This window comes from Lepisma saccharinum, chromosome 2 (genome assembly GCF_977018435.1).
Source record: "Lepisma saccharinum chromosome 2, izLepSacc3.1, whole genome shotgun sequence".
In the NCBI taxonomy this organism is placed as follows: domain Eukaryota; kingdom Metazoa; phylum Arthropoda; class Insecta; order Zygentoma; family Lepismatidae; genus Lepisma; species Lepisma saccharinum.
In genome coordinates, this window is record NC_139230.1 from 106,163,583 (window position 1) to 106,178,510 (window position 14,928).

A 14,928-nucleotide genomic window follows, 5' to 3' on the forward strand; every position below is an offset into this window, starting at 1 on the left:
CATTAACGATTAACTAAAGAAAAGCGACTCAGATTAACATTAATAGGCTATATGTTGAATTTTTCTGTCGCTTCATTAATGTGGATCATTTCACTATCCTAGGGGAAAATGATAGTTGAGCAACGTAAGGAATACTTGCATTCGAGGCGGATTACTAAATTCAAAATACCATCTTTCGAAGCGTCACATATATTTTATGCAGTTTATGCTACACTAAGAGCATTTTATTGTTAGTTCATTTAGTTTATTTAACGTCGGATTTCTACCATTTCTGTCTAATTGCGAGGATGCAAATGAACGTTAGAAATGGAGAAGGGACAATCACAAATATATAACGCAAATACCACAGAGGATGATTATGTATGGCAGTTGGCAGTGGCTGAAAACAAAAATAAAGTATTTAAATTTTTCCTTCCGAATTTTTATGTGCTGTTTTATGTGCATGCATTACATTTCAAGCTCTTCTTGGCGATTTTGTTTTTCTACCGCCTTGAATTTCTTTGGCCGTTATATCTTTGTATCAATGTCAAGGACTCAAACAGCACATGTGACGTCACAGAAAGCACAGTAGTGCGTCCCAAATGGCGCAATGTTACCGTAATGCGTCAACATATTATGCGCCGCTCAGTGTTCTGTTTTTAAGCCTATACGCCGAACAACCGATTGGGAATTTTAGGTTTGAAAATGAAAGCCTTAACCTCCGAAATATCATATTAATATGAAAGATTAATCTTAGGAAATGAAAGAAACTCTTCATCAAAGTTTTAAACTTATATAATTGTAGTTATAAAAACCTACTGATTAAATTCTATTCTTACAGCAATATCCATATTTTGAAACATATCTTTGTAACGAGTGCACTCAAGGTCCCCGAAATGACGTGTCAATCATACCCCGGCACGGGGCCAAACGTCGTTATGTGTACGGGAAACCGGTCGTGACTCACGGTCCAGTTATCAAGTTCGGTACTGAGACGGTCGTTTATTGTCATACTATTGCGAGGCGGAGATTAATACCTTGAAAAGTTACACTGTTTTGTTTACCTTTGATATGTAGATTCGAACAATCATAAAACACTAATAGCAAAATATCTGGTACCTGAAAAACGTCAAATAACAACACTGACGAACGGTAAAAAAGTGAATATATATTGTAACAACAAAAAAAATATTGCAATCAACAACTGTTTACAAAGCCTCCTCAAATTCTCACAACATTCACTCTATCTCTCTTTCACACACATGAGGTATTTTTACATGTGAAGTATGGATACAAATCATGGATCTCATTAACATATCATTCCTTTTAATTTTTCAAACCTTTATGTGAATTTAGGTCATTTGTCTGCCAGCTCCTGTGCTCTTTTAAATTAACTTAAGTGCCAGCCCTCGGAAAGCGGTTAACTAAGACAATTGGGTCGGCGTGGTTAAATCTTTCGTTCGAATGAACGTACGAGTCGTAAGCACGATATTATACAAGTTTCTCGGACGGGGGTATTACACACAAGCCCCTCTCGTCCAATGAGAACAACTACTCAATTACATAGTGATGCAAAAACTTAATTGGCTCCAGCTGCCGGAATACACTAATCAATCGTCGGCGCGAGCAAAAATTACCTTAAAAACCACTATGCAACAAATAATACTATTTCATGCACACGACCTTGCAATAAAAACAACTACGCTTTCCACAATTAAAAAGGACTCATCAGTCAACTATTGACAAATTAAATGGCGCGACGGGGCGGTCGGTTACACAAGAAATGGAGCACACTTTGACAATTTATACTAAATATTAAAGAAATGAAATGGAGCTTCTAACGCTGAATGCAGACAATTAAATTAGAACATCTGAACATGAAATAACCCTTTTTTATAACAATACCAAAACAATTTTTAGACGCGGAAGTTAGGTTTGGGTTTTCCTGAGTAACTTTGCAAATAAGTGAGACTTCGGCGTTAACTGTACGGTGGTGATACTAACGACGCACGTTTACATGGACATGAGACCCTCTGAAGTATACTGTACCAGACTCTGCTACATGGCGTGGTCCTTCATCTCTCCTGGACGCGGGACTTGCACACGGTTCCTTTGTGGCGAAATTGTCCTCCGAGGTCGATCGCGACGAAGAATAATTGCGACGATATGGTGTACTTGCACCTCCTCAGAACTTCGGGCGTTCCTCTTGTCACTAGCGTCGGGTGTACGTGGTCACGCGTCGGTTCGGAATCTCTCTGGTGACGGGCTTCGATTCGGCGTCGTTCTGGAAGCGTCGTTCTGGAGTCGTCCTTCAATCTCTCCCTCTGGCTTCGATCGGCGTCGTTCTGGAGTCGTCCTTCAATCTCTCTCCCTGGTGACGGGCTTCGATCGGCGTCGTTCTGAAGACGTCCTTCGGGCTTTGGGCAGTGTTTGTCTTTGATGTCGTCTTTGGCGTTGGCTGACTGGCTTCATCGGAAGATGGCGATGCATCGTTGCGGGGTCAGGGAAGTCGACAGACTCCCTTCTCAATCTCCTTTAGCCGCCCATGATTATGTAGTTAACGCTTGGCAAAAAACAAATCACCGCGTAATCTTCACCAAAATAAGGCGCACACTGGTACCTCTCTATCTGCGATTCGCTCACGGTACGTAAGGAAACAAAGTTCACGGACACAAAACAATGATCACGCGAGAGTGTAGCGCGGAGATGCTCTCTCTGTGAAATCCGGGTAAAAACTGTGTCTGGAATCATAGTACTGCCTATATATAAGAGATTCGAATTCTTCGGTTGAACAGGACGCTCTAGTGGCTTGGCTTCTGTTTCAGAGGGGATGCGAATGACCTCTCTCCATTGTCTTGAAAGGCGCGGTCGGCGACGCGTCCTGGATCCTTGCAGGCTTGAGCTCCAGCTGGTTTTCCTGGTCATCCGTGAACATGGGTTCGAACGCCTGCTGCGACTCAGGCCTGGTAGCGACGAAAATAATCTTTCCTTATCTTCGCGTTGGTGCAAATATGTCATGTTCTAAGCGGCGGCTGTCACTCAAGAAAAACCCGTCCCCAGCTTCCGACGTCTGGCTCGGATACAAGTTTATTCACAAAATAAGATCAAACCTCACACTTTCATGTTTGTGCATAAAATGAATCAATATATAAAAAATAATTTATATCGAACTGCGTTTCACATGTCACTAGATACCGTGACATATCGCCCTCCTTCCGATCAAAAAATTCTGTAGGCGAATAACATTTTTTTTACTACTCTGGGGCATGAAATTTTGACTACAAATTTTTTAACACCCTGTACAAGAAAAGTAAACCAGTTCGATAACACAACACACTTGATATAAATGATACCTCCAATTTACATAATAAATATACATATTATACACTCTGGGTATGGCGCAATGTTATTTTATACTTCTAAAATGGCGCGATGTCCCTTAACCATGTTTCGCCATCCCATTCCTCCCTTCGGCGCTGACGACCTGACGGCCCCGGCTGTAGAGATGTGTTGCTGGAATTCGGCCCGTTCGCGTTTCGCGTCGGGCTCCTTTGAACCCTCGGCGGGCTGCGGGCTCTCCGGTCTACTGTCGGGGTGACGTTGATAATAACCATTGTTCACTCGCCCGTTGGAAAAGTTGCTGTCGTTGCTGTGGTTATGGTGACCCGGCGAACTGCGAGTCTGACCACCTCGACGTCTCTGCCCCCGATACTGGCGTCTCTGTCGTGGCGAAGGCGGACCATCTCGAAACTGGCGAACTTCGGCTCCTGGAGCGCGTTGCTGCCCATCGAACCTCCTCTGGACGAAATGGACGCGTGGGTGCTTGTTTCCCCGGTTTCCTTCATCCTCTGGTCGTCTCCTTTTGTTCCATCTGTCACTCCGCGTCCTCTCGCGTTCCTCTTCGCACTGGTTTAGGTTCTCGAGCGTGAGCGACATGGCCTCTGCATCGAAAACGCACGCCCCGTTGAGATGCCGTCTTATCTCTTGCGGGTAATGATAAATTAGGGCCGCAATTATCTCCGACGTGGTCATCTGTGGCTGGAGAGCTTGGAACTCATTGAACTTACGCCAGAAATATTGCGAAAAAGTAAGTCCCCCGTTCCTGTCGTACCTCTCGTTCCTCAGCTGGATGAGCATCCTTTCCACTTGCATAGGGCGCTGAAAGTGTGTCAGGAACGCTTCCCTAAACGCCGAGTATGAATGAAAGTGTCTTTCATTCCGATCCAGCCAGTTCTTTGCCCGATCTTGCATTAGGCCTTTCAGCACGAGTAATCGCTCCCCATCCGCAAGTCCTAACTCCCGCGCTGTTGCTTCGAATTCCTCGATGAAGGCAGACGGCAAAATCCTGTCGGCCCCGGAGAACTTCTTGAAATGTTTCTTATATTCCGGCGGGAACAGAGCCCTTCTCGTCGGTGCTGGTTCAGACCGTATATCTTCCCGGGTTGAAGTTTGGGCTTCGAACGGTCGCGGCGATGGAATATGTAGTCCAGGTTCCACTTCGCTTCCTCCGTTGACAAGCGTATTCGGTCTTGCGTCACTCGTGCGCCTTGAAGACGAGGGGACCGCAGCTGGCTGGGATGACGTCATGGCTGCCGGCTCTCGCGATGATCCGGGAACATCGGCTACGTTCAGTCGCTGCAGTTTCTCTTCTATTTCCTTTATCTTCTCGGAATTCCCTTCCGCTAGACTCGCTGCTCGCCGTACCTGTCGCTAGAGGGCATCGTTGCTCCGAGTGCAGTCTGACTCCAGCTGTGCACATTGTTGGCCGATGTGTTGCAAAGCTCCTTCCTGTTCACGCACGCTCTGCGCCAGTGTTGCCACCTTGGCTTCCTGTTCATTGAGGCGAACGTCAGTCCTGGCGATCCTGGATTCGATTCGAGCCTCGGATTCTTGGATCGTCTGAAGGAGCTGTTGTGTCACTTCTTCTCCGGAGGCGCGAACCGTCCCTTGGAGGCGTTCTTCCATCCCTCGTACGTAGGTCTGCATCCCTTGCACCTCAGCCTGCAATCCTTGGATGTTGGCTTGCATCTCGGTCTGCATTCCTTGCATGTTGGCTTGCATCCTGGTTTCCATTCCTTGCATGTTGGTCCGCACCTCGGTCTGCATCCTGGTTTCCATTCCTTGCATGTTGGTCCGCATCTCGGTCTGCATCCTGGTTTCCATTCCTTGGAGCATCTGGAGGACCAGCTGAAATTGGTTGGCACCACTGCCACTTGCTACGTCATCTTCTTCCTTGCTGTGGTCGCTGTCCGCACGTGACGATGTACCCCCTTGGGCACTTGGTATCTCCCTTTCCATTTCCAACGAGCCCTTGCACTGAAGACAAACCGGTCTGGACCCCTGGCTGTCGATTTCCAAATCAGCAAATTCCTTTCCACAAGCCTCGCAAACCATCATGACGTCACTCTTGTTCAAACAGTCTATACGACGATTTCTTAATCTCATGAAGGCCTTTCGCTAAATATCTGCTCGATTTTCTGTCGCACTTTCGAACAGTTACGCAAACTTACGCGAGCTCACACAAAATGTGAATTACAAATCGATACATAAAAAGAAAAAGGAGGTCCGTCGGGAATCCCTTATCCCGCAACTCAGCCTGAAGCCATAAATTACGCCAAAAACCAAAAAAGTACACAAAAAGTACATAAACAATGCCCTATGCAGCTGCCCTTGCTGCTTTCGCCGAAAAAAATATCTGCCCTATTGTTACCAATTACGCCCAATAACGTGTCCTTACACGTGAACCTATGACAAATACATGAAAATAACCCTCGACATACAAAACGAAAAACACACACCATCAGGAACCTAACTCAAGAATTTTTTGCATGACGTATACAACAATGAAATTTCTACCGCTCTCGCAACCTGGCTTTCCTGGAAAGACATGACAAAAGTTGCCGTCCCATGTTCGCGGCGCCAAATGTAACGAGTGCACTCACGGTCCCCGAAATGACGTGTCAATCATACCCCGGCACGGGGCCAAACGTCGTTATGTGTACGGGAAACCGGTCGTGACTCACGGTCCAGTTATCAAGTTCGGTACTGAGACGGTCGTTTATTGTCATACTATTGCGAGGCGGAGATTAATACCTTGAAAAGTTACACTGTTTTGTTTACCTTTGATATGTATATTCGAACAATCATAAAACACTAATAGCAAAATATCTGGTACCTGAAAAACGTCAAATAACAACACTGACGAACGGTAAAAAAGTGAATATATATTGTAACAACAAAAAAAATATTGCAATCCACAACTGTTTACAAAGCCTCCTCAAATTCTCACAACATTCACTCTATCTCTCTTTCACACACATGAGGTATTTTTACATGTGAAGTATGGATACAAATCATGGATCTCATTAACATATCATTCCTTTTAATTTTTCAAACCTTTATGTGAATTTAGGGCATTTGTCTGCCAGCTCCTGTGCTCTTTTAAATTAACTTAAGTGCCAGCCCTCGGAAAGCGGTTAACTAAGACAATTGGGTCGGCGTGGTTAAATCTTTCGTTCGAATGAACGTACGAGTCGTAAGCACGACATTATACAAGTTTCTCGGACGGGGGTATTACACACAAGCCCCTCTCGTCCAATGAGAACAACTACTCAATTACATAGTGATGCAAAAACTTAATTGGCTCCAGCTGCCGGAATACACTAATCAATCGTCGGCGCGAGCAAAAATTACCTTAAAAACCACTATGCAACAAATAATACTATTTCATGCACACGACCTTGCAATAAAAACAACTACGCTTTCCACAATTAAAAAGGACTCATCAGTCAACTATTGACAAATTAAATGGCGCGACGGGGCGGTCGGTTACACAAGAAATGGAGCACACTTTGACAATTTATACTAAATATTAAAGAAATGAAATGGAGCTTCTAACGCTGAATGCAGACAATTAAATTAGAACATCTGAACATGAAATAACCCTTTTTTATAACAATACCAAAACAATTTTTAGACGCGGAAGTTAGGTTTGGGTTTTCCTGAGTAACTTTGCAAATAAGTGAGACTTCGGCGTTAACTGTACGGTGGTGATACTAACGACGCACGTTTACATGGACATGAGACCCTCTGAAGTATACTGTACCAGACTCTGCTACATGGCGTGGTCCTTCATCTCTCCTGGACGCGGGACTTGCACACGGTTCCTTTGTGGCGAAATTGTCCTCCGAGGTCGATCGCGACGAAGAATAATTGCGACGATATGGTGTACTTGCACCTCCTCAGAACTTCGGGCGTTCCTCTTGTCACTAGCGTCGGGTGTACGTGGTCACGCGTCGGTTCGGAATCTCTCTGGTGACGGGCTTCGATTCGGCGTCGTTCTGGAAGCGTCGTTCTGGAGTCGTCCATCAATCTCTCCCTCTGGCTTCGATCGGCGTCGTTCTGGAGTCGTCCTTCAATCTCTCTCCCTGGTGACGGGCTTCGATCGGCGTCGTTCTGAAGACGTCCTTCGGGCTTTGGGCAGTGTTTGTCTTTGATGTCGTCTTTGGCGTTGGCTGACTGGCTTCATCGGAAGATGGCGATGCATCGTTGCGGGGTCAGGGAAGTCGACAGACTCCCTTCTCAATCTCCTTTAGCCGCCCATGATTATGTAGTTAACGCTTGGCAAAAAACAAATCACCGCGTAATCTTCACCAAAATAAGGCGCACACTGGTACCTCTCTATCTGCGATTCGCTCACGGTACGTAAGGAAACAAAGTTCACGGACACAAAACAATGATCACGCGAGAGTGTAGCGCGGAGATGCTCTCTCTGTGAAATCCGGGTAAAAACTGTGTCTGGAATCATAGTACTGCCTATATATAAGAGATTCGAATTATTCCGTTGAACAGGACGCTCTAGTGCAACCGGGGGAAGCAGACGGCTTTTGCGGTAACTGGGGCGACACTAGAACTGCCGTGGCAGGCGGACGAAACTCGAATTCCAGGATTTGCGAGAATCTCGGAACTTATGTGAATATCGGGAATTATGAGAATCTCGGAGAGCCTACGCGTTACCGACGCACCGAGTTTTGAATTTAACTTGCAACGTCTTTATATCGTCGAACCTGCATTGAGTTTTTTTTATATAGTGTTTGCCGATTTTCCTCGAGTTTGTTTGTTCTTTGGTGGATTTGTATCTTTCAAACATGTTACGTAATGCAGCTAGAAGTCGAGAGTTCTCAACGTTTAAAATTTCCGAAGATCTGGCGAGGTATGTACGATAAAAATTTATATATTTTTTTCTATGTAGAATTAGTTTTCGGAAATTTATCTAACTCTGAAAGTTATTTTTACAACTATGCGTGATACCATTGAACGTACAGTAAAAATAATATTTAATTTGCCTAATTTCATGTTCACCTCGTGCTTGGACGTGTACTAGCTCGAAACAGCCTTTCTTTCTAGTAAAAGTCGAATCTTGCAACAAAATTGAGGGTGGGCTTATGTTTCCGTTATTGTCTAAAAAGAAAGCTGTGTGTACAGTCACGGCACGATGTAATTTTTGAATAAATGCCAAGTGTTTCGTCTGTTTTGTCCATAATTGCACCACGTAAAAAAATACAAAAAAAACTGCCTTGTATATTTCCTCTATCATCGAAAGTTGCATATATTGGCTAATTTTAAATTCTACCATGTATACTTGTGTTTAGTCAAGGCTTGCATGAGATGGTGATCATGAAATTGGTTGTGTGATGCTTTCTGCAAATTATCTTCACACATCTCTCTCTACTTTTGTGCCCAGCTTGCAATGTTGGCTTATGATGCAAGGAGGAACAACTCCCTCATTTTTTAACAAAAATGGAGAGGAAAGATGTTTGTGGGCAAACATATGTATGGTAATCTGGGGGAATTTTTTATGTCTTTGTAATTAAATTAATTATTATTTGTGCTATGTGCTTGACTTTTTAAACTTCAAAACTAATAAACATTTGTTCTTATTTTCAGATTTGCAACTGGTTACCAACAATCAAAATGGAGGATGCAATATCTGCTTCCCTGCTTTTACTCTGAAGTGGCATTTCACAACTGTTCCCAGTTTAGATGCAGCAGTTCAGTTTGAGCCACAACCAAAATATTTCAAGACAAGTGATTTATGTACTAATGACATTCCCCTGACAATGTTTAATGGAGATCTCAAACTAATGCACATGTGTGATGTCCTGCTTGGCACAATCGAGCGCAGCGGTATATAACTGCAGTGAAACTGTTCCGAAATAAATCCTGCAAGAACCCTGTGTACTTACTTGCTTAACAAAGATGAAAGATTTAAGTGAATAGAAAAAATATAAATGTCAGTATCAACATTATTAACGTTTAGTGAAAATATGTTTTGAAAAAAAATGTTTTTCAGTGATTTGATCAGTTTATGGTGAGACAGATTCCTTGCAGTGGGAAAAAAATAGTGTATTCTATTTCTAGTTTTATGCCATACCCCAGTTTTTGTCTAATGCTGCTAAATAATATGAATGTTGTTGGGGGGGGGGAATATGTACTACAGGTAAGTTATGTGAAAACAGTCCAGGCAGATAGTGAAGACACTTTTTTGTCCCCAGTGAAAATAAGTAGTTTTCCCAGGTTGTGTAAATGATGTGCTAACGATGTATGATGTTTACCCAGCATTGTGAGGACAATCAGTTTCTACTTAAAATCAATAATTTTGAGCATTTTTGTCTGAAAGCCAGTTGGTATGCCTTGGTTTTTGAAGGACTGTTTAGTTTACGGAGTGACTATTTTCACCAGGTGGTGAAGCTAGCTTTTGAGCAATTTTCACCAAATTTTAAGTTGCATGTCAGGGTGTCTACCAAAATAACAAATCTAAAATTTTTGACCTTATTTTCCTTTTTCTTAGCATGTATTTAATCATGCCCTACTTAGGTATGGTTGGAAATTAAGAAAAATAGATATTTTTATTCAATGAAAAACTTCTACAACAAGGCTGGTTAAGATGAAAACTGAAGCTGTACTTTTAACAAGAGATTTAGACTTGCTTTAATTATTAGGGCTTCAGACTTCATCCTGGATGGGGAATGGCCACACCTATCTTGCCTAATACTTTACAAAATTTTCATTTCCCCCACATTTTATATGTGAGTGCTTTCATCAAATGCAGTGATTTTCTGTTATGAGCATGTTTCACCTACGTCACAAACTATTGCATTGTCTCTTTGAGAAGCCATTATGGAGGCCACATTCAAGCAAGTGGGCTGGAGATTTGAACCTTATTGATGATGTACTTGGTACAATATTCACATTCTTGAATCCTGAATGCAATGCACTTTTCTGCCATTATAGTAATTATTATTCATTATATATAATGTTGTTGAAACAAGTTCACTATTTTGTTCTTACACATGGCACAAAATTGGCCATGAACATGGTGACTGCAAATCCTGGCATCTCATGAAACCCACCTGTTGAATCCTGTAATTTTTTCATGATATATTCTGCTAGTTTTTGCAACTAGTACGATCAGAAATTGCATTCTGTTACTAACGTAATGTAATGGAGTCTCAAATGTTTTATTTTACAGTACAGTTCTGCAAACATACAATTATAGTCTGTACAGTTTGTTGTAGGTTCTTTTCTACCATGTGTTATGAAGATAAACTACGAAAACTAAAGTTCAAAACTACGAAATCCATACTCTTGGTTAGGGTTGCCAAATATCCTTTATTGTGCAATTTTGTTTTGTTCCTGTGAATAATTATATATTATTTCAATGTAATATGTAATGCGAATTTAAATGTATGAAATATATCACCTGTGTGTTAGTGTAACTGGTTTTTATGTACCCGTTCTGTGTGCAAAAGGAGAAATATGGCAACCCTTACCTTGGTGTATGTGTAAGTATTTTCTTCATCTAAAATATTTCTTGTGCAGAAAAGAAAATTGAATACATTATGAACAGAATTTTTCGAGAAATTTAGCTATTTGTTTTTGCCTAAAAATGTATTTTAGGAACTCATTCAAGACAAAAGATTATTCTTATTACTTTTCACGAAATTCTAATTAGTTAATAAAAATAAATTTGTCTACAAGATAAAATATTGGCCTATTTCTTCGAACGAAAAAGGCTTTCTTTGCGAAAATGGAAACGCAAGCAGACGATCGGTGGTTCCGAAAGCAAGCAGACGAACGGTGGTTCAGGGAATGCTGTGCGTTGCCATGGTAACGGCATGACGGAACCATGTGACGTCACGCTCCCGGCGATACTAGCGCTGCAGCGACAGGCGGAAGAAGCACGCTAGCAGACGACAAATGATTTCCACGGGAGGTATAGGAACATTCCCATCTGTAAAACCTATTTCTAATCTGTGCTCTAGTGGCTTGGCTTCTGTTTCAGAGGGGATGCGAATGACCTCTCTCCATTGTCTTGAAAGGCGCGGTCGGCGACGCGTCCTGGATCCTTGCAGGCTTGAGCTCCAGCTGGTTTTCCTGGTCATCCGTGAACATGGGTTCGAACGCCTGCTGCGACTCAGGCCTGGTAGCGACGAAAATAATCTTTCCTTATCTTCGCGTTGGTGCAAATATGTCATGTTCTAAGCGGCGGCTGTCACTCAAGAAAAACCCGTCCCCAGCTTCCGACGTCTGGCTCGGATACAAGTTTATTCACAAAATAAGATCAAACCTCACACTTTCATGTTTGTGCATAAAATGAATCAATATATAAAAAATAATTTATATTGAACTGCGTTTCACATGTCACTAGATACCGTGACATCTTTATAGAAAGAAATTACGGCTTTTCAACAACACTTTTAATGTCAGTTAAAATATATTCATATTTTCAATCACTTAATTTCCTGAGAAATATGGTGTGAAAATATTAATTCCCCCACTTCTAAAGGTTCGACTCTGTGGACGAGTGCGTTGAGTGACCATACACTCCGACTTCGAGTCCCGTCAGCCTGGACGAGGCTGTTTTGTGAGTGTCTCTTCATCCATTTAGCATAATCATGATCCATCATCGTGAATAGTCAAAAGTGGAAGAAAAGCGACATAAAATAAATATCAAATACAAATGGCTTCTAAACAACAGTGGCCTGGCAGACGACAAAGCTTCGTATTGTCCATAAACTCCACAAATGAATCTCTCAGTCCATCACCCTCCCCCCCCCCACTTCCCTTTTAAACAGGGGATCATTTCATGGGCTTATAACTGTACAAATATAAGACATAAAATAGAACAAAGTTGGTTTCAGCAGTGGCCAGTTGCACAGCAGCAGCTCCCTCAATGCAGGGAAGAGGGAGGCTAGGGAGCTGGAAATGTCTATGCCTTGAAATATTGGATAATTTCACATACACATTTTTTACACTAATAAACCGGTCTAAATTATCCGTTTTAACCCTATATTGAGTGAAGACAATTTCCTCGGTCGGTTCACAATGAAAGCTTTCCTTCATATTGAGTATATATGTTCTAAAATAATACTTTCGACAGAAGCAAAAGTTTAATGATGTGTAATTTGTGTGTCGAATTGTGTTGTTTTCTTTGGCGTAGAATTCTCAACCTACGGCTCTTTGAATGCACAAATTTTAAACAATATTCACTGTACAACTTCTCTAACTGAATGTAATGTATTCGCTATATGTTATACGTCTAATAATAATAATAATAATAAATGCATGTTAACTGAGTCAAGTCTTTTTCGGTAGTATGTGCTTTCGGTTACCTAGAAATCTTAAATATCGATCTTTATGTGTGAGACGAGACTTCTTTCACCTGCCTGGAGGACGCTAGTGGACGCTAACTGAACTGATTGGTGAAACTTGAACTTCCCTTGGAAAGCCAAAGGTTGTCAAGAAGTTTTTCATTGAATGACACCATGTCAGTGTATGGATTCTCATTATTTTTTTTAAAGAAAAGCAGAATGAAACGATACAAAAATTAATGAACAACTATGAGTAGAAAAATTGCGAAAAGAATTAAACACGAACACTTTCAGCACAAATAGAGGTTACATGGAAAGAACGCAGTAAAGATACAGCTGTTCCCTGTGCATTGCGCCACGACTGAATATCATGGGAGTGTGGACTGTGGAGTTATAGGGCATAATATGATAAGGTAACCTGATTACTGCAACAATTCTATGCTGTCTTCACCCGAAATATATACGCAATGTTAGTGGTATAGGTGACTTCGCACACACCACACTGCGAGAGGAGGGGGCCCGTGCCTCAAGACCCCATTCCGAGACCGGAAAGTGAAAGAAAGAAAATAATTATGATGATAGATTGAATTCTTCAAGTGTCTCCGATTTGGAACACATTTTATTAAATAATTCTGAATTTTGCGTACGTATTATGTGTGCCCATATTTCTATTATTCATTTAAATTATGAAACTAATTATTATATTAATACTTGCTAGTTAATGAAGTTAAAACATCATGACACTTTGCTGAATGAGTTGAAAGGTGCTTATACTTAAAATGTGCTAAGGTGACAGAGAACAGGCGATTGGTTTACAAGCTGTTAACGAAAAGCGATATCTCTTTATATGTAATCATCACGATCTCTCGCACAAACACTGCGTCATAAAAGAAACAATATAGAAAGATTCTGCCGAACTACTGTCGAATTAAAAATTATGGGTACTGGAGTTTGCACTCAAATTAAAAATTAACCACATAACTTATTGAATTCTGATTTAAGCTAAAAAAAACTATTTTCTTTTCAAGTATACTTTCAATTTCTTATCGTCGTGAGAACAAAAAAATGCAGCTTTTTTGTTGTTTTTCAAACTATGCTCTCTTTGAGATTCTGTAATTAAAAAACTTGTGGTCCAATCGGGACGACATTTAAATACGTAGCTCTACTGGTTAATTTTTAATTGGAGTTCAAACTCGAGTCTCCACAATGTTTAATCCGACTGGAGACAATCATTTGCTTTCAGGTCATATGCTCTGAAATATTACCAACACAGATAAAACAGGAATAGCATAGTCTCCCTCCTTTCCTTACTTTCAAGCGGCAACCCTGGAATCAGCCACGAACGGCGTCACCACCCCCCCTCCCTTGACGTCCCCTCGCACTCAAGCAAGAAGCACAGCGTCGGAGATCCATTTTCTTACATGGGCCAATCTTGATGGTCTCAAACAATTACCAAAATTCTGCTTTGAAAGATTGCGTTAATACTTTTTCACAATTTTCCGTGGTGCAACTAAATCTAAAGAATAAACGCGATAATATGGAGTCATGGACATCGTGTTTGTACCTTCATCATTTTATCATTCCACCTCATTGTCTCGATTCATCTACGAAATACAAAAATAAACAAAATAGAAATAGCTATGTAGGGAACATTTTAATTGAATAGGTCGACAATTCTTTCAAAATACTGTGACGTGTAGAAACGTTTGTATTACAATCGAAGCAAGCAAGAAATATTTTTTTGCAAAATTGAGGGGAAAAGCGGAAATTTTGACCAAATATTTAGTCTAAAATTTCTACTAAAGGAAAAAGTTGTAACCGTAAGTGGCTGCTGGGAGCTCAGAATTTAATCTTGATTTATTTGGGAGAGGCAGAAAGTGCCTCGTCTGACCACTCACTTCCCCCAAGCACAAAGTGTGCCTGTATAAAATGAGTTGGCATAATAGTCCTTCCATTAATACTGGCCATGGTTTGATTGCACATATTTTTCAGACATCTGTATTTAAACTGACTTGCAAAAGCGTTTTAGCATGATTTTTTTTTTACATTTGTTGAACAAAGAAAACTGGTAAACATTGCTAACTGTTCGACCATTTCTTACATTAATAATACGCAAATGCGCGTAGGCGTGGAACTAAACGTACTTGCAATCACACTTGTAGGTACTTTAACTTTGTTTCGGGCAGGGTATAATACAAGGAAACTCATTAACATACATATACGTATTGCATTCTCCGTACCTTGTCCGGTACCCCTAATGTCGTAGCGCGATGTGCTAACCAGTACTCCACGGGGA

At 41.4% G+C, this 14,928-nt stretch overlaps 2 protein-coding genes across 2 annotated transcripts in view; one reads left to right on the forward strand and one right to left on the reverse strand.

Moving 5' to 3' along the window:
• LOC145983555 (vitellogenin-1-like) overlaps window positions 1-14,928 on the reverse strand; it is a 221,953-nt gene that overhangs the window by 146,010 nt on the left and 61,015 nt on the right. The window lies entirely within an intron of this gene.
• On the forward strand, window positions 8,010-9,179 carry LOC145984106 (uncharacterized). Its single transcript, XM_083117529.1, has 2 exons — window positions 8,010-8,191; window positions 8,926-9,179. The coding sequence occupies exons 1-2, from the start codon at window positions 8,137-8,139 to the stop codon at window positions 9,171-9,173; spliced, it is 303 nt and encodes a 100-aa protein (XP_082973655.1). The 5' UTR covers window positions 8,010-8,136; the 3' UTR covers window positions 9,174-9,179.

What these genes read in the sequence shown, in the direction of transcription:
- LOC145984106 (XM_083117529.1), top strand. Translation starts at nt 8,137, where the DNA reads ATGCAGCTAGAAGTCGAGAGTTCTCAACGTTTAAAATTTCCGAAGATC. An exon ending in ATTTCCGAAGATCTGGCGAG is followed by an intron (nt 8,192 to 8,925) that starts GTATGTACGATA and finishes TCTTATTTTCAG; the next exon opens with ATTTGCAACTGGTTACCAAC.